Genomic DNA, 19,698 nt, shown 5'->3' on the forward strand with positions numbered 1-19,698 from the left:
GCTTAGCAGGAGATACCATCCAAAATCTGTAAATCTAACTGATGATATTATTACTGGGAGGGACGTTTTTAGGAAAGGTATTTGTAGAAAATAGTAGATGAGAGTCAGGTCATGTACCCAGTGGCATCCAAACTGTATGTGATACCCCCTTTTAAATAAATCCCTAAACTAAAAGGGATTAAAAGGCCTATATAGTGCTTATAATTAGCAACAAATGCACAAGGCAAGTACCACCATGTGATTGACTGTTATAATGTCTCTGTTCAACATCTATAATATCAGTTATATTGACACCTAGTGGTAAAACAAACGCCCTGACATTTACTTCCCTTTAAATGGTGTGTTATGACTGACTGAAGCAGCCATTCATCATAATTCAGTTTTCAGTTGGCCTGATTCTCTGCCACTCCACGCCCATATCAAATAAGAGATGGGAGGCTGCTGAGCCCGGGGTTGCCAGGTTTGACAGAAACCTGCAGTCTTGTTACAGCATACACCAGGATGAAAGGATATCTTGACAAAATTGTGCATTTTTTGTGTAACATGGTTCTCACAGTAAAACAAAAGTATGGGATGCTAGGAAATAAGAACTTTTTTTAGTCAAAATTATGAAATGGTAAACATAATTGCTGTCTGACTCTATCTTCTTTTTTGGCTTGACTGCCATGAGTATCTCTATTTTTAGAATTTCAAATATTTTAACTATTTTTTTCCTTTTCCTGGATAACATTGCCTCATGCTATCTATTAATTATACACTCATTATTATTATTATTATTATTATTATTGTTGTCGTTATTATCACCAGTAGTAGTAGCAGCAGTCGCAGCAGTAGTAAGGGGTGGCAGCAGATCAGTCCATAGAGACTTGGCTTGGGAGCCACAGAGTCACCGACTTAACTTCCTGTACAGATCGAGTATGGAGTGTGGACTGGTAGCTGGAGGGGTGCCAGTTTGCGCCCTGGGCACTGCCGAGGTGCCCTTGTGCAAGGCCCTGAACCCTCAACTGCTTGGGATGCCTTTCCAAGGCACTGTGTGTATATGACAACAGAGTGAAAAAAATTGAATTTCACTGTGGGGGGAAATAAAGTATCAAAAAAGGTATATGTTATTTTTCTTCTTCTTCTTAAATATGCCCTCCATATCAAATTATAGGTGGTCTTGATTAAGAAAGTTTGTAACTTAAAGTTTATATAAGTGCATATGTGATGGTCTGGTGCAAAATCTGTGACTTAAAATAAATAAAATTTCAGCTGCAGAAAAGTATGTTTAGATTGTGTAACCATAGCCATTTAAAAAAAACGTGATTTTTTTCCATTATGTATAGCCGTAATGGCACCTCTCCAGCTGCCAGTCAAGGCTCCATATTTGGTCCGTACGGGGACTTGCACCAGCAACCCCCAGTTCCCAAGCCAAGTCTCTGCCTTCCCCATAATTAGTATATTCTATGCTTCTTGGGTGAAATTACTCACTGTATGTTCATAATAGCATATAACCATCTTCCATCCCGTTTGCATCACTGAAAACAAAGTTGCTCCAGGCCGGCCTATTGACCATCCCTGGCGTTTTGTTATCATACAGCACAAACCTGGGATAACCTCCCAGATGATGTTGGACGAGCCCTGACTGTAATGACTGCAACCGTATTTTTCAAACTCAATTTAAAATAATTTTAAATAACTTTTTTATATTTGTACCTCTTACCTGCACTTTTGCTATTTTTAAAGGTGTTTTTTTAATTGTAAATCATTTACTAATTATTTTTTACCTTTTATATGTTTTTCTCTTTACTCTTTTCTGTATCCTTTATTATGTTTTATATTGTATTGCTCTGTAAAGCACTTTGAATTGCCCTTGTGTATAAAATGTTCTATAGAAATAAAGCTGCCTTGCCTTGCCATTTGAACACCGCAGAAGGGGGACGGGACAAACCATATCTGGCAACCATACTCGGCTCTGACGTTACGGAGCTCGTAGTGCAGTGTGCATCTGGAAGTTGTCGCCATCATATCTGGCTAAATGTGTAGCTAGCCTTCAAGTCAGTCAGCCGTTGTTGTTCGAGGATATAAAGCTAATGACATCATTAACCCCTCCTTGTTTCTCCTGTCGAGTATCTGTGAACTGTTGTGATGTTAATAATCAGTGAACGCGTCTCGGACGGGCGCTGCTGTTGTTGTGTTGTCTAGTTAACTCACATTAGCAGTGGCTAATTTTCAGAGCACACATTAGCCGGAGTCTTGAGAAGCAGCAAGGGGCGGAGGGCTGCTAAAACCGTCGCTAGCTAGCTAGCTAGTTAGCTGGCTAGCGAGTTAAAACACCGAGCGGCGTTTAGCGTTGAAGTGAAGAAAGCGGTGGACGTTGTTAGTTAAATGCTCGCCAGTTGAGTTAGTAACGCACCATAGCCAAGGAGCTAGCAGCGTCACAGAGCTAGCTGCAACTCGAAGATTTTTTTAGCTAAGAAAGCTAACCAAATAACGCTGCGACTGTTGGAGTCTGATAAACTGGAGCTGGCATCGTTACATTTCCTGTTTTTAAAACGTATGTACTACCTCATATTTGTGATACAGTTTATTTCGGCCTTTTCTGTGCAGTGCTAATCAAGCTAACTTCTCCTGCAAAGTCTCAGAGGTTATTACTCAGCTGCAACCACCAAGTGCATACCATTGCTGTCAAGCTAGTTTGCCTGGTACTTCCTCAACAGCCCATTGTCATTGACTTAGACGCTGATATTGATTGTGGGCATGTCTGCGTGTGTGTGTCACAGCTGGCTGTTGGGCCTGACAACCAAGAAGATGTCTGAGGGAGAGAACAAGCAGGCCTCGGACACTGCCCAGGAAGTGAAGGCAGAGGCAGCTGCAGCCACAGGTCAAGGAGTGTCATCTGTCTCTCCCCCCGTGTCCATGGTGACCCAGCCTCCAGCCACCGCTGCCACGGAGGATGAGGAAGAGGAGAGTGAAGATGAGTCAGAGATTTTGGAGGAAAGCCCGTGTGGACGTTGGCAGAAGCGCAGAGAAGAGGTAGGGGATATATTTCTGCGGAGGGGTCAAGTTTACCTTCACTAAGGTATAAATTAGGCCTGATGCTTTATTTTGTCTTCCTTTTGTAGGTGAATCAGCGCAACGTCCCTGGGATCGATAATGCTTACTTGGCCATGGACACTGAGGAAGGAGTTGAGGTGGTGTGGAATGAGGTCATGTTCTCAGAGAGGAAGAATTTCAAACTCCAGGAGGTGGGTGCAGCGCGATGTCTATGCAGCCACTTGTGTCTGTGCACTACAACATAATAGAGATCATTGTATCGATTAAAGGATTTAAGGAATGAGAGGTTTCGACAAGGTTTAAGGATTGTGTTTCTTGTGTTCTGTTGCATTCTTTACTGTGATCTCTCTAACAATGTAGAAGCCTGCTGCTTTTCATATCCCCCTCTGGCTTTAAGCTCCTTAGGCTAGTGAGCGATCAGACTTGTTGCTGCCAGCAGCACAGCAAAGTACACACTGTAGCTGAACAGTCGCTGAAACAGTTTTTGGAAATTTGAAGGGGAGTGAGTCAGCAGAGTGGAATAAGTCGGAGGTTCTTGTTTGCTTAAACCTTTTGGCATTTTAGGCATTTGTCTAGGTGGTTTTGCATCATCCTAAAGTTGTTTCTATTATCTCACTCTTATCTTGGTTTGCGGAAATGACACAAGATCCAGTCTGTCTCATTTTTTAAAAATAAAAACACAATAATGAGGTAGTATTTCTGTTTCTAGCTACTGGATGCCCTTGAGTACGGCTGGTCAGGGACCAGTTAGTGCAAGACTGTTTGCAACACCCAGCTTTTCAGTTTTAATACATATGTGACAGGAAGAAAATTATGTTCTCAGTCTAACAGAGCTTTTAAGGAGTCAGCCCTCGAGCCGCTTGTAATGGATGCTCATTTACAGCTGTGGAATTTGAATTTGACCTTGCACTTACACGATAGTCTGTCCGACCCACTGACCAAGAGCAGGTCAGGCCATTAAGAATCAATATATTGTGAAGACATAATGAGCTTACTCAGTCTGAATTGTTAAATCTTGTTTGCAATACAACAGTTAATTCAATTTAAATGTGACACCATGGATTATATGCTATGGTTAATGACGTATGACATCATGTATTCATCACACATGAACTCAAACACTTGTTCAAACATTATAAAATCTTGTTATATCTCAATGCTGTAGTTTTATTGTTGTGGTAGTGTCTCAGTGTTGTAGTCATATTGTTGTTGTTGCTGTTATTGCTGAAGCCACTGTGTCATGATGAATATGTTCTATTTCATTATTGTGGTTTTTATATGATGGTGTCTCTTAGCAGAGTTTCCTGCCCAGGGACTACAGATGAAAATTAGCTTACAGTTAACTCTGGTGCAGCTACGTAGCTGTGCACTGCCCCTGTTTAATAAATGAAATAAAATGAATAAAAATGATGTCTGCATTCACGTGTAAAGATAAACGAAAAAGCAGTGTACAGACTCAAACAGAAGTAATCTCTCTCACTCATCTTATGACCCATTACAAGTGTGTTTCTGTGTTTGGGATGTTCATGGGCGTGAACTCCCACAGCGCTCAGGTGAGGTCGGGGCTTTATAAAAGAGGTAGCATCCAGGTGCCTGACTGTAAGCAGCAGGCATCCAAGAGACAATAAATAAAAAAATAAAAAAATATAGTGAGCCAAAAAGCTAAACGAGAGTGAATCTGGGATTGGCTTTTACCTTGACTGGTGAGTGTTACTGGTGTATAATGTACCTTTTAAAGTTGAATTTTTTTTTTCTGTTTTTCCCCACAGGAAAAAGTCAAAGCCGTTTTTGACAATCTGATCCAGCTGGAGCATTTGAACATTGTGAAGTTCCACAAGTACTGGGCAGATGTCAAAGAGAACAGAGCGAGGGTAAGAGCTCATCTCCAACATCCTCTTTTTATCTCATCATATAGAAAGTGTTGAGTGCAGTGGATTTTAAGCTAATATCTTTGTATGTCGTCTTTTTGTCTGCAGGTTATTTTCATCACTGAGTACATGTCTTCGGGAAGTCTCAAACAGTTTTTGAAAAAGACGAAGAAAAACCACAAGACCATGAATGAAAAGGTGTGAAATCTCTGCTGTAACTCATCAACGGATTTTGAAAATAAGTTGATTTACAGTTGATTTAAAACCCTGTTTAGTCTGTTTAGTTTCTTAAAAGCTATGTTTTGCATTAACTTCAATTTCTGTAACCTTTATGTCTCTTCTGACAGGCCTGGAAGCGCTGGTGCACACAAATACTGTCTGCTCTCAGGTGAGTAGAACAAAAGTGCAAATATCTGTGAACTACTTCTTGACACAATTCACAGTCCAAATACAAAGATGTTTTTACAACAACTGCCATTAGTCAGCGATGTTACATAGTCCCAGTCAATTAAAAAAATTCATATTTGTCTTGAAAGTGGCGTGTGCATTTTAGAATTACCAGCTGCAAACAAAAAGACTTGTTTGTCCTGTGGTGTTGTGGCAGGTGCTTTATTGACATAACCTTTGCTTGCACTTCTCCAGCTACCTGCATTCCTGTGAATCTCCCATCATTCATGGCAACCTGACCTGTGACACCATCTTCATCCAGCACAATGGCCTCATCAAGATCGGCTCAGGTAGAGATCAGTTAAAGCAACAGAGATCTAAGATAACATCAGGACAATGTAAAGCCGGTGTTTCGTCTCTCTTTAGCTTTATGGTTGTTTTCTATACTACCAGGAATGCACCGTTGCCAATTTTTTTGTTGACTGCTTATTTTGTTTTTGTTGTTATTTATTCCCCACTTTTTATTATAAAAAGCACTAAACCAAACTCTCCTAACCTCTCTAATATCTGTTTTATTTTGCTATGGAAACACTAACAAATTTCTTCTTCAAAAACTGTATCTATTCAAGTTTTTTGCCAAAAACTTAATTTTACAAGATTACATGTGAGAAAATCATGAGAACGTTATTAACCTTCGCCCAATACTCATTTGTACTGAACAGAGCGTGAACGCACCATAATGAAACTCATTGTGACCTCTGTCAGCAGTTAGTTCCAGCAACCCTCTGCCTACAGCTAACGTTAACAAGCTCTCCTCCTGCCGACTTCAACACAGATTTGCTGTTCACAATGTAGCATGTATATTTAGAAGAGTTTAAGGTATACGTTATCTAGGCAGCTGTCTGTTTCATTTCACTCGATGACTGATGGAGAAGTGGTGGGATTCAGTAAGTTTATACTTCCTCCCACTCCTTTTTGGATGTGTGTGTGTGTAGCCATACATTGACAATTGCTTTTATGCTTTTCAATTGTAGTAAGTATTACTTCTTTCAAATATTATATATATATACAGTGTGTGTGTATATGTGTATGTGTAAATAAATAAATAAATAAATAAATAAATCATACAGGGAATGAATACAGAGCATCCCCTGATGCATCAAGAGTGAGTTTACTGCGTCCTTTGTTCCCGAAGGTGTCCTGGGGAAGATTTCTGTTTGTTCCAGACACGTTTTCTATTGTCCCTGGGATGACGGGACGCTGTCAGTCTCAAGCCCTGCTTTTTATCCTGCGCAAAATTGATGTGACAGAACAGAAAACTATCGGCCACTGGCGTTGGTGAATGTCATCTTATTTGCAGATGGGCCGATGATTGTCAACACGGCCCGTTTCAGCTGATAAATCTGTCCATCCCTACATACTACAGATGCCCTCACTGTTATTGTTAGTGCTATGTCTTGTATTGGTGTTGCTGTTACTAAAACTTTTCCCCATTTTTCAGTCGCTCCAGACACCATCAATAACCATGTGAAAACCTGCCGGGAAGAGCAGAAGAGCCTTCACTTCTTTGCTCCAGAATATGGAGGTAAGATCCTGTCATTTGTCATCAAAAGTCCTGTAAGTTTTTGAGCGTAAGCCAAACAAAATCATCACCGCTGGTTCAATCTAGGGACCTTTTGTTGCATGTTGAATCTCTCTCTCTCTCCTCGTTTCCTGTCTGCTTCTCTCTTTCATCTGTCCAATAAAGGCAATCGCCAAAAAAAAGATCCTGTGATTTGTCTCACATACCGTAACTGTGTTGTTATTTCTGTTTTCAGCTGTTGCCAATGTTACCACAGCCGTGGATATCTATTCCTTTGGAATGTGCGCCTTAGAGGTGAGAGGAGCCCTTGTTCTGCATAATCACTCGTTCTTTTGTTTACGGAAAATATGCTTGACTGGTATTGCACCGATGTAGCAGCACGAAGCATCTCTAAAGCTGGAGTGACTTTTTTTAAAAGTTTGCTTTAAGATAGTGTTAGTTTGCTTTTTGCAGCCGTCACAGGAATAGAAATCAGGATGTCGGTTGTTTGCAAGACAGGAAATGTGGCAATTTAAATAACTCTGTTTTTGGTGTAAAAGACACTTAGCAGCCAGGTCTGAAGTGATGATCAGTGTCCCAAAAAAGCGTTATGTAATATGAGAGTGGCTGCTGTTGACATTTTGTTGTTTGTATTTATGACTCACTTCCAATCGACACCCTTCTTTGTCCAATCCTTCCCCTCAGATGGCTGTGTTGGAAATCCAGAGTAATGGAGATTCGTCTTATGTGTCCCAAGAAGCCATAAACAGTGCCATTCAGTCCCTAGAGGACCCACTGCAACGGGTGAGTGAAGCAGAAGCAAGCATTTAAAGCCTTCATGGCTGTTTGGAAAATAAATCCATCAACGTGAGTTTTTTCCCCCCTCATGCTTTCTCAGGAATTTATCCAGAAGTGTCTGGAGTTGGACCCCAGTAAGCGACCCACAGCGAAGGAGCTGCTGTTTCACCAGGCCTTGTTTGAGGTGCCCTTACTCAAGCTGCTGGCTGCACACTGCATCGTCAGCCACCAACGTGAGTGGAAACACACACAGTGTCATACCTGCTGACATTGGGCTGTGAAAAAGGGGAGATTTTTCGGGGGATTTCAGCAAATGGCCTACCCCCAAGGGCCCCTGCCCTTATATAACCCTACACCACAGATGACTAGAATAAATACAAGGATGTGAAAGTAGTCATACATTCATGGGTTACAGTAAAAATAAACATATGAAATGTACCAGAAGGTGCACAGAGCAGTTTGACAAAGAGAGATTTTCAGTCTTGAGGCAGAAGCTGACGCGAGTTCAGTCAGGCAGGGTCAACATCACATGCTCCACACTGGGTTGTCAGATACTGCAACATACTGTGTTAAGGAGATTATACTGTCCTCCTGTCCTATCTGGGAACACATATCCCAGACAGAAACACATGAGAAACACCCATTTGATTTGTATATCACTGTGAAATCTGGAGATTAGCAGGAGAAATAACCAGTAGAGGGCACAGTGGGAAAAAGATTGTTAATTGTTGCATTTATCTTGCAAGTGTACTCTTCTTCAACATTTTGTTTACTTCCTGGATTTTTCCCACATTGAAATTCTGACCAATCAAGAGCAGCTTGTAAATACTGCCGTGAGAACATGAACCAACTCTTGGCAATTATGCAACTTTGAAACAAAATAAGTCTCTGATTCGGACCAAAGCAAGACAACTCAAGGTCTGTCTGAAGTGTTTTCTTACAAGGCCAAATCAGCCATTATTCATATGCCAAAGAATGATGACCTTATTAATTTTGTTTATAGGACATGATGCCCCAAAACCAACCATGCACAGTCACAAAAATAAAATAGATGGGTGAATGCCATCTTCTCTGTTTGCCTGTAGATATGATTCCAGAAAATGCTTTAGAAGAGATGACAAAGAACATGGACCCCAACTTGGTGATTGTTGAGGCCAAGGATGGAGTTCAGATGAAGTAAGTCTGAGTAAAATCCCACAACACTGACGTATAGAGATAACTGGATCACAAACTCTGGTGAAGGAAGGAAAGTTTTGGTTTTCTGTCTTCGTATGATCACGTTTAATCCAACTGGATATTTATATCCACATATGTAAAACACTGACAAGATTCTGTCTGTACTTTTTGTCATTATATTATTCTGCTCTTGTGTCAGTGTTATGTTTTCTTGGTCCTAAAGGTTGTGTTACAGTTAAATGATGCAACACCTGAACTTTCAGGCTTGAGGGGAGTGGAATGAAAAGTTGCCCATGTTGCCCAGCTTTTTCCTTTTAACTGAGTTAAAGATTCATTCACTCTCTGGTCCCGATTGGCTGAACGTTCAAAATAAATAACAGCCTTTCTTCTGTTTCAGGCTCTCTCAGTTTCCTGCCCTTGAGCTGGACAAGTTCCTGGAAGATGTAAGGTAAGAAAACCGTTATGATACAACGTACTTGGAAATAAATTTGCTGTTGATTTGAAGATTCTGGCTCGAATGTCTGGAACAGCTAGTAAAAGATAAGTGGGGAAATAAAATGAGAATTGCTCACCCTCCACTGACACAACAAAAATCGTTGTTGTATGCAGTCAAACATGGAAAATCTAAAGTAGGGCATCGTATGTATGTTACATACATGCACAGTCAGCAAAACCCAAGTTTTAAAGATACCCTCTGGTGTTGAGGGCAGAACTGCGCAGCATGAAATCAGCTGCAGTTGTCCTGAAGTTATGCCCCTTTTTCTTTTGATGTATCAGGAATGGGATCTATCCTCTGACTGCGTTTGGGATACCATGTCCACAACAGCCTCAGCAGGAGACGGTGAAGTCGCCCATAGTGCCCCCGTCAGTGAAAACCCCGACTCCTGAACCTGCAGAGCTCGAGACCAGGAAGGTAAGAACTGACGCACAGGACCGCACAGGAATTAAACCTCTGTCACCAAAAGAAGGTTTTCATTTTCAGTGCTCATTTAGGTTTTTTGGATTTGCATTTAATTATTTATTTGCATGTAGCTTGTTTTCTGATGATAGTCTCCATGCTGATGCTTCATATCTTAAACTGTTTCCCTTCATAGGTCCTCCAGATGCAGTGCAATATTGAGCCTGTTGACGAGGGCACTAAGCACCATGTAAGTTTCAACTCTGAGTGATGAAGTCATGTTTCTGCTCCTTAGTTTTGTATGTTGTACGTGAAAGTGCTTTATTGTGTCTCTGAGTGTTTTGTTCTCCTTTCAGCTGACCCTGCTGTTGAAACTGGAGGATAAACTCAACAGGCACTTAAGCTGTGATTTGTTACCAAGTTAGTACATTTATTTCTTGCCACGTGGACACATTTCAACATACCAAATACTCTCGCCCTCAGTTTTTATCATCATTTTTTGCTTTTATTTAATAGATGTAATTTGACATGTGAGAGATAAGGAATAACGTGCAACAAAGATGTCAAACCACATGCAAAATGGGGACGTTTGGTTAATAGTTGGCACCTTAAACCTGTAGACCACCACAGCACCGTGTCTCCATCAGTTTTAGTATCACGGGCACTTTATTGTTTGAAAACTAAGGTAGATTTGCCCTTTTGGAAGTTTCATTTTCTATCACATCACCATTTTGCTCGTGGGTTGCATTTGTGTACATGCCAGGGTTTGCACAAGGTGCTCGGCATACTTTAGTTTGGCACTAGGAAATTTAAGCACTACAATACGTTAAAATGTAAAAAAAATAAATAAATAAATAAATTTTAAAAAAAAAAAAATTAACTTGGTTCTTGAAAAAAGTAACTGAATAAAACTGAGGGGAAAACATTAATGAATTATTTTATGAAATGTATTGGAGAAATGTTTTAAACTAGGAACCCAGAAACACATGTGCTAGCAGTTATTTTCTCATGTTACATCTTACATGCCAGTAAATAGATTTGGTAGCAAAACGCTCACACTAGAGCAGTGTCAGCTTGAGTTAAGAGCTGTAATTCGGCAGCAAGTAAGCAGCCGTGTGTGTCTGATTCTGGATGGTGGAGTGGATTTGGAGATTGTTGGTCGCAGTGGTGGCTGTTAGCAGCTAGCTTTTGCTTGTTAGCCACTGAACTACAGCAGAGTAAGCAGCCACTGGACTTCTTATCTGTTGATCCTCACAGGACTCCACTCAGATCTGGCTTGTGTAGAGAAGGTTTATGTTTTGTTTTGTTTTTTTGCTATTTGACAGGCAGGTAGGAGGCTCGGTTATTTTGAGAGCTGTAAGTTAACAGTCTGAACTCAGTACAGTGTTCTCTGACAGAGCTGAAAGTCCAGTTTTAATCACAGACTCTGTGAGAGGACATAAGTTTAATCCTTTGGAACCTGAGCACATTGGCTTGATTTCTTTCAAAAACATGGGAAGAAGGCAATGAGCAATGAAAGAAGAAATGACCCCCCAAAAAATGCAAGAAATTAGTAAAAGAGAAAATTAAAAACAAGGAAATAAGTAAAAAAAAAAGTAGAAAAGTAAGTTAAAAACAAATGAGGAAATGACCTGTAAAAAGTGCTTAAAAATGATAATAATTATGTACCATGATTTTAAATATGTAATAATAAAAGTATTTTTTCCCAAGCTATTTTCTTTTTCCCCAGCTTTTTAAAAAAAATAATTTTCTAAATCTATTAGTTCTTTAGCAAGTTAAAATATATATAAACAATTTGCAAGGAATTTAAAAAGAGAAAATTAAAAACAAGGAAATTAGTTAAAAAAAAATTTTTTTTTAAAAAATTGATAAAAAAAGAGAGAGAGGGAGAAAAGAATGTTAAAAACAAACAAATGAGGAAATGACCTGGAAAAAGTTTTCAAAAATTATAATAATTTTGTACTGTATAATGTTATAATAATGTAATTTTTCCCTAGCTATTTTTGTTTTTCCTGTTTTTTCTTTTTTAATTTTTTTTTTTATTTTTACTAAGTAAAAATATATATTAAAAATTTGCAAGAAACTAAAAAAAAAAGAAAACAAGAAAATTAGTTTTTAAAAAAGAAAAGAATGTTAAAAACACACAAAGAAGGAAAAGAATTGGAAGAAGTGCTAAAAAATTATAATAATTATGTACCATAATTTAAAATATGTCATTATAAATATAATTTTCCCCAAGCTATGTACATATTTTCCAGGGGAAAAAAAACTAAATCTATTATTTTTACCAAGTAAAAATATATATCAATATATATATTATCAAATAGATATATATTTTTACCAACTTACCAAGTTTCTCACTGCCTTTTCACCGTGTTTTTGAAAGAAATTGCACCAATTTGCTGCTCAGCGTTCAAAGGTTTAAATACTTTAAAGGGTTAAACACCCAGACTAACGTTGGAGATTCAGAAAGAATTCAGACTGAAATAAAGTTATTTTTCTGCTTCTTAACAGTGTGATCAGTGATTGTGGAGAAAATAGTTTCACCCTTGAAAACAGAAATGAGTGCTGATATTCAGTGTGGACACTGGTAGAACATAGTGTTTCGATCCAAACTCCACCTGCTGCACCTTTAATCACTTGAGTAACAAACTGAAATACTTTAAGGCTCATTATGTGAGAGCTGATAACACTAGTGTGACACAGTTGTTACCAAAAAAAAAAAGGAGAGATGCATCTCATCACCCTGCCATCATGTATGTGTTCTGACTGCTTGTATGTCTGTTCAGATGAGAACGTGCAGGAGCTGGCTGTGGAGCTCGTCCAGCTGGGATTCATCAGTGAGGTTAGTGGAGTTCATCATCATCATCATCATCATCATCATCATCATCATCATCATCATCATCATTATGACCCTGCTGACCTGAACACACATGCTATTAGTAGCATAACCACAACAAGCCCCGGGGATATTTTTAACCTCGCTGTCTCTCCATTTCAGGGCGACCAGCCGCGACTCACATCCGTTCTTGAAGAGGCCTTTTCAAAGTTCTACAGCCGGAACGGTTCTCTCAATCCGGTGACTGTTTCCTCGTAGCGGAGGACTCACATCGGCCTTCTTTCAGCCCTCCTCGTCCTCTACGACAGGACTAGCTTTTTGCTCCACATCTCTGAGTTGCGGGAAAGCTTTGCGAAGACAGAGGAGGAAGCCTTTTGTTTGGTTGCAGATCCTGCGGCCTGTTGTCTGTCGTATCTTCTGGTGGGAAAAGCTGCCACTAAGTGGTCGTCGCTTTCTATCTTATTTTTTTTTCTCTCCCACCCAATACAGCCATCTGCTTCTCTTTTAAAAGAGGAAATCCTAGTCGCAACTTAAAGGAAAATACAAACGTGTTCCCTTTTTTGGCTTATTTCTTTCACTTCTCAAATAGTGAAGACAGAGGTAAGCTAAATAAAACTGGATACAGCAGCATTTTCCTTAAGTCAGTATTAAAACTGTATTTTAAACATTTTTACTTAAAACTGTTTAATAGTTGTCTGTATAAAAAAAAAAAACTCTTTGTCCCGGCATACTGAAGTGTATGTGTTATGGTGTTGTAAGATTAAGTCTGGTCCTTTAAACTTTCTCTCAAGCAGCGAGTGAGGCATCTTCCTACCTTGTATCGGTTTTCGAAGGCTCTCAAACGCATCAAGCTAGCAACGCAACAGATGTCACTTTTTACTTCAAAATTCTGTCATCATATAACGTAGTCATGACACCTGCAGCCGCAACACAATCTGAAGAGCTGCAGCTAAAATATATATAAAAAAAATCAAACTATTTATTTGTGTATTTTTCTTGAGTGTGTACTGTACGTCACTTGCAGCACTAAGGCCGGTGGTTGTTTGAATGTATGCTTTAACTTGCTCTTTCTTTACATCACGCTGTTATTTTCTATGACTGTGGTCCAACTACTACTGTAGCTTCTGTTCTCAAAGTAGCCCGTTGCAGCACATACCGATTAGGCCATGGTCGTCAGGTGACGTTTTACGCAGGAGAGGTTGAAGCACATGATCTGATGGATGTTCCTCAACAGTTGCGGATGCATGTGTGCTTTTCTATGTCTACGTGGAAACTGATGCATGCAGCAAGCTCGCTTCAGGTGTTGGTTCAATTCTCATTTTAGCAGCGATGGTGATAGAGAGAAAGTTTTGTCAGCTTAGGCCCGTCAAAATTCAGATCACGCAACTCTGAATCACCAGTTTCCTGTGTGACGCCAGAGCTAAAACTCTGCTCTCGCCATGTAGATACTCACGTATTAGCTCCGACCACCCTTCTATGTTAACTGTTTGGGGATCTCTCTCTGTTAGTTTGCACTGCTGTACACTTTTATATCTTGTCGGAAAATGTCCTCTGGCTTCCTAGCAACAAATGGGAGGATGAATTGGAAATGGCGGCGTTTAAACCTGTAGTCAGTGCTCCAGTCGGCTCTATGCCATGACTACCTTCTGAAGGGTCTGTAGATACTTCGAGATACAAGTGTGGAACTGCCTGGCATGCTTGTAACCATCTTGTATGCTGGACACTGTGCTCTGTTTCTGCAATGCATTTACCCCCCTTTTTTTCACTTCCTGAAATAAAAATGTACACTATCAGCACTTGCGTCTTTGTTTGGTGTTGTCGACATTCATGATCAAAGAAAGTGTATTTGGAAGGAAATTAAAGACTTCACAGTGGTTCCCAGGCTAAGAGTTGGGGCCCCTGAAGCTGGGCTTGTCAAGGTTTGATAACTGCAGTATCAACAGTCTGTTTATCTCAGGCTGCCATTAGTCATATCAGAACACTAGAGAACAACGACTTCAATAATAAGAGGAGTGTCAGTTTAGGGAGCCAGCACATGATAAAGGGCCACACGAGAAAAGAACACACATAAATAAAATGTTTTCCATCTTATTAACCTGCTGAGCTGTCCACAGAAATCGCTAACTTAAGCTAATAGCAATATCACTGATGACAGAATATTTTTACCATGACACTCATGAGGTGCCACTAGCTGCCATGCTGCCAGTAGTTCAATACAAGTTGTTATCACTAACCCGTCAGACATTTGATAGGGGGCACAGTTTGATGTAGCAGCCAAGACGTGTATTAAATGTAAGCTACTGAAAGTGAAAGTACTGATATGGAGCGTGGATGATTAAAATGTAACATGAATTTTATGTCATCTTCTGGAGCCGTACGGAATGTCTCTGTGGACCAATATTGGCCTACAGGCCGCGTTTTGAGAAACTTAACTATGACTTTTATAATGTTTTTTTGATGGATTTTAGGCATATTAAAGTAGGCCTTTTGGTGACTCTTGGCAAACTATACTATGACTTTTTGTGACATTTTCTTTTAATTACATGATTTCATACAACATACTATACTATGACGTTTTTTCATGATTTCTGACAACATACTATACTATGATGTTTTTTCATGATTTCTGACAACATACTATACTATGACGTTTTTTCATGATTTTTGATGACATACTATACTATGACAATTTTTCATGATTTCTGACCACATACTATATTATGATGGGGTTTTTTTCATGATTTTTGACGACATACTATACTATGACGTTTATTGAATGATTTTTGACACCATACTATACTATGACTTTTATTTATAATTTTCGACGACATACTATACTATGACTTTTATTTATAATTTTCGACGACATACTATACTATGACTTTTATTTATAATTTTCGACGACATACTATACTATGACGGGGGTTTTTTTTAAATCATTTTTGACCACATACTATACTATGACATTTATTGAATGATTTTTGGGGACACACTATACTATGACCTTTTTTGTGATTTCTGACGACATACTATACTATGACTTTTTTTTTCATGATTTCTGACGTCATAACATAGTATGATGTTTTTTCATTATTTCTGACGACATACTATACTATGACATTTATTGAATGATTTTTGACACCATACTATACTATGACTTATTTATAATTTTCGACGACATACTATACTATGACTTTTATTTATAATTTTCAACGACATACTATACTATGACGGGGGGTTTTTTAAATCATTTTTGACCACATACTATACTATGACATTTATTGAATGATTTTTGGCAACATACTGTACTATGACTTTTTTTTCATGATTTTTGACAACATATTATAGTATGATGTTTTTTCATTATTTTTGACGACATACTATACTATGACATTTATTGAATGATTTTTGGGGACACACTATACTATGACCTTTTTTGTGATTTCTGACGACATACTATACTATGACTTTTTTTCATGATTTTTGACGTCATAACATAGTATGATGTTTTTTCATTATTTTTGACGACATGCTATACTATGACTTTTATTTATAATTTTTGACCACATACTACTATGACGTTTTTTGTGATTTTTGACAACATACTATACTATGACTTTTTTTCATGATTTTGGATGACATACAATATTATGACTTTTTTTTGATTTTTGACGACATACTATGACAACTTTTCATGATTTCTGACCATACTATTCTGACGTTTTTTTCATGATTTTTGACAACATACTATACTATGACGTTTTTTCGTGAATTTTGACAACATACTATACTATGACATTTATTGAATGATTTTTGGCGACATACTATACTATGACGTTTTTTCACTATTTCTGACGACATAATATACTATGATGCTTTTTCATGATTTTTGACGCCATGCTATACTATGACTTTTATTTATAATTTTCGACAACATACTATACTATTACATTTTTTTGTGATATTTGACAACATACTATACTATGATCTATTTTCATTATTTTTGACGACATACTACAGTATGAGTTTTTCATGTTTGCGGACATCTTTTCAATGATTTTTGGGGACATACTATACTATGACGCTTTTCGTGATTTTTGACCATATACTACGCTATGGTGTTTTGTTCATGACTTTTTATGACATACTATACTGTTACTTTTATATCACATTTTTTATGACATCCTCTATCATGACCTTTTTAATGACAAGCTTAAGTGCTCCTTAAGTGCATCCTCCTGAGGTAAAAATATTTCTTTGCTTTATATCTAGACTTCTAAAAGGAGTCCCACCTTAAACTGTTCAGGATGCATGTATGTGGAACAATTTAGGAAAGAAGAAAAAGTACTTGTCACAACAGAAAATGTTTTCTTTTCTGGAGAGTTTCACCGACTTTAGGCTAAAACATTAATTTATGTAACTAAAATAATCTAATTTTGTTGTTTCTATTGCAAAAAGAAAGGTACATTTTGGATTATGATTTATAAAAAAAAAAAAAAATTCGGTTCCAAGTAAAATAATGTATGGACACATACAAATGAGACAAAGTTCAATTATTTAAATTATTTATACAAAAAAAAAACCCTTTCGGGTGTATCAGAGTGTGATCTGTACCCTCAGAGCATCACTGTTGGAGTTATTTGTTCAAAATTTTAAGAAACTGTAGCCCTTGTACAAGTATATTCATGTACATACTTAAAGTCACAATGTGTGCTCAAATAACTGTTGAATAAAACACATTTCATGCTGACAAACACAGTGCCGTACAAAATTACAGCAGTATAATAAAAGTACAGCAAGACTAAAAAATATTTTTGATATAAAACACTCTAGAAACACACTCTAAATAAAAAGCTACCAAAATGGCGACATCCAGTTCATGAGTGTTTTTCAGCTGCGTGGATATTTTCAATTCTGTACAGTGAATTTAAAAAAAAAAGAAAGAAAACAAACAAAAAACTACAAAAACAGTACATAGCACTTCAATTCAAACACATTACTCTTTCACATTAAATTTGTTTTTTTACTTCCCAGTTTAAAAGTAATGTATATAGGCACAGTAATTAAATTCATGAACCATGTTTGGTCAACACCATTCCTTGTTATTCACAACTCCACTTTGACTCGTGGACGAAGTCTGATTCTGGCAAACAAAGTGGAAACACTCAGTCCACTTCTTCACACTGTATCTCTTTTCCAGAGGTTTGCCTTTCTTGAGCCGAGAGCTGCCAAATGTAGCTGTTAGCTGTCAGTTGAAAGAGATATTCTTCTCCTCAACTTTATCTTCATCGCTGCAAATTGTTCTCAAGAAACTTCCATATTGCAGCTGGGAAGCTTTGCACAAATACGACACCTGTGACATCAAAATGTCCACAACTCTGAAGGGTCTCATTCCAAAACACATCTTAGATTTTAAAAGTCTGATTTTGATGACTTTCATCTGAATTTCAGCACAATTCAAATAATCTTAATCCACTATTTACAGTCACAGACATACTTTCCTTAAAACTCAGCATATGTTAAAGTTAATTAATAAATTATATTTATGCTTTGAGAAAATTGCAAATAGAATATTGTTTGGACCTAATATTTGTGTTTCATTGAATAAAGGTTTATTTTATCCTTAAATTTAAAGGTAGTCCATAAACACAACTAACTATGCTTTGGGGATAATTCAATATTATCACGTATATTCATATTTAGACTTCAGTGAGTAGTATTCAGTCCAAAGGAAAACCTTTACTAAATCCACTGCAGCATGACATCATCAGATTTTTACGGGCCTTTTTCACAAGAGACAGTTCAGCCCCCTTTCTACCAAACACTTTCAGTATGGTACCTTTGGAACCAAAAGTAACCCTTCAGACATGGTACCTAGACCCTAGCGTTTCCACCACAAACAGTACTCTTAAATGTGGGCGGGGTTGTTGTCACCCACTGCTCCGTCCAGCACTCACTGTATTTCCTCCTTTATCAGTCTGCATCTCGTTTATCGTCCACAGAACGAGGCTGCACACCGTTATTTTCAGAACAAAATAAAACAGGCTGCAGTGAGAGTCTCTCTCTATGGGATATTTAAAAATAGCAGGTTTGTGCATTCAGTCCTTTTCAGGCAAGCTCAGGGGTTTAGTGTTGCTGGAGCCCACAGGAACTACGCTCCACGACACTTTTTTTTTCTCTGAGTGAGGATTTAATATCAACTCAGCCATGAGCAGAGTGACCGTCCGCTATTGACCAATCAACAGACTGCAGAGTTCACATCTCCACTTTTTGAGACCAGATCTGTGTGCTAGGTCCCCCAACAGAGGGGGGACGAAAATGGGGACAGTACGGAACGGTTCCATTGGTACCATCCACAACTTTTTGCAGTGGAAACAGTACCGAACTAAACTGTACCGTACTGCTCAGTGGAAACGGGGCTTTTGACGTGTCAAAGAGAGAAAAGCACATACAGTACAGGCCAAAAGTTTGGACACACCTTCTCATTCAATGCGTTTTCTTTATTTTCATGACTATTTACATTGTAGATTCTCACTGAAGGCATCAAAACTATGAATGAACACATGTGGAGTTATGTACTTAACAAAAAAAGGTGAAATAACTGAAAACATGTTTTATATTCTAGTTTCTTCAAAATAGCCACCCTTTGCTCTGATTACTGCTTTGCACACTCTTGGCATTCTCTCCATGAGCTTCAAGAGGTAGTCACCTGAAATGGTTTTCCAACAGTCTTGAAGGAGTTCCCAGAGGTGTTTAGCACTTGTTGGCCCCTTTGCCTTCACTCTGCGGTCCAGCTCACCCCAAACCATCTGGATTGGGTTCAGGTCCGGTGACTGTGGAGGCCAGGTCATCTGCCGCAGCACTCCATCACTCTCCTTCTTGGTCAAATAGCCCTTACACAGCCTGGAGGTGTGTTTGGGGTCATTGTCCTGTTGAAAAATAAATGATCGTCCAACTAAACGCAAACCGGATGGGATGGCATGTCGCTGCAGGATGCTGTGGTAGCCATGCTGGTTCAGTGTGCCTTCAATTTTGAATAAATCCCCAACAGTGTCACCAGCAAAACACCCCCACACCATCACACCTCCTCCTCCATGCTTCACAGTGGGAACCAGGCATGTGGAATCCATCCGTT

At 38.5% G+C, this 19,698-nt stretch overlaps 1 protein-coding gene across 1 annotated transcript; it reads left to right on the forward strand.

The window, feature by feature from the left end:
• The first annotated feature begins 1,971 nt into the window (after positions 1–1,971).
• Positions 1,972–14,356, forward strand: nrbp1 (nuclear receptor binding protein 1). Its single transcript, XM_033648630.2, has 18 exons — positions 1,972–2,536; positions 2,763–3,015; positions 3,105–3,227; positions 4,806–4,907; positions 5,013–5,102; positions 5,252–5,292; positions 5,547–5,641; positions 6,793–6,876; positions 7,109–7,167; positions 7,558–7,656; positions 7,751–7,883; positions 8,736–8,826; positions 9,224–9,274; positions 9,604–9,739; positions 9,921–9,974; positions 10,081–10,144; positions 12,514–12,569; positions 12,726–14,356. The coding sequence occupies exons 2-18, from the start codon at positions 2,791–2,793 to the stop codon at positions 12,819–12,821; spliced, it is 1,599 nt and encodes a 532-aa protein (XP_033504521.1). The 5' UTR covers positions 1,972–2,536; positions 2,763–2,790; the 3' UTR covers positions 12,822–14,356.
• The last annotated feature ends 5,342 nt before the right edge of the window (positions 14,357–19,698 follow it).

Source organism: Epinephelus lanceolatus, chromosome 13 (assembly GCF_041903045.1).
Source record: "Epinephelus lanceolatus isolate andai-2023 chromosome 13, ASM4190304v1, whole genome shotgun sequence".
Classification (NCBI taxonomy): domain Eukaryota; kingdom Metazoa; phylum Chordata; class Actinopteri; order Perciformes; family Serranidae; genus Epinephelus; species Epinephelus lanceolatus.

What these genes read in the sequence shown, in the direction of transcription:
- nrbp1 (XM_033648630.2), top strand. Translation starts at nt 2,791, where the DNA reads ATGTCTGAGGGAGAGAACAAGCAGGCCTCGGACACTGCCCAGGAAGTG. An exon ending in CTTTGCTCCAGAATATGGAG is followed by an intron (nt 6,877 to 7,108) that starts GTAAGATCCTGT and finishes TTCTGTTTTCAG; the next exon opens with CTGTTGCCAATGTTACCACA. An exon ending in TTGGAATGTGCGCCTTAGAG is followed by an intron (nt 7,168 to 7,557) that starts GTGAGAGGAGCC and finishes CCTTCCCCTCAG; the next exon opens with ATGGCTGTGTTGGAAATCCA.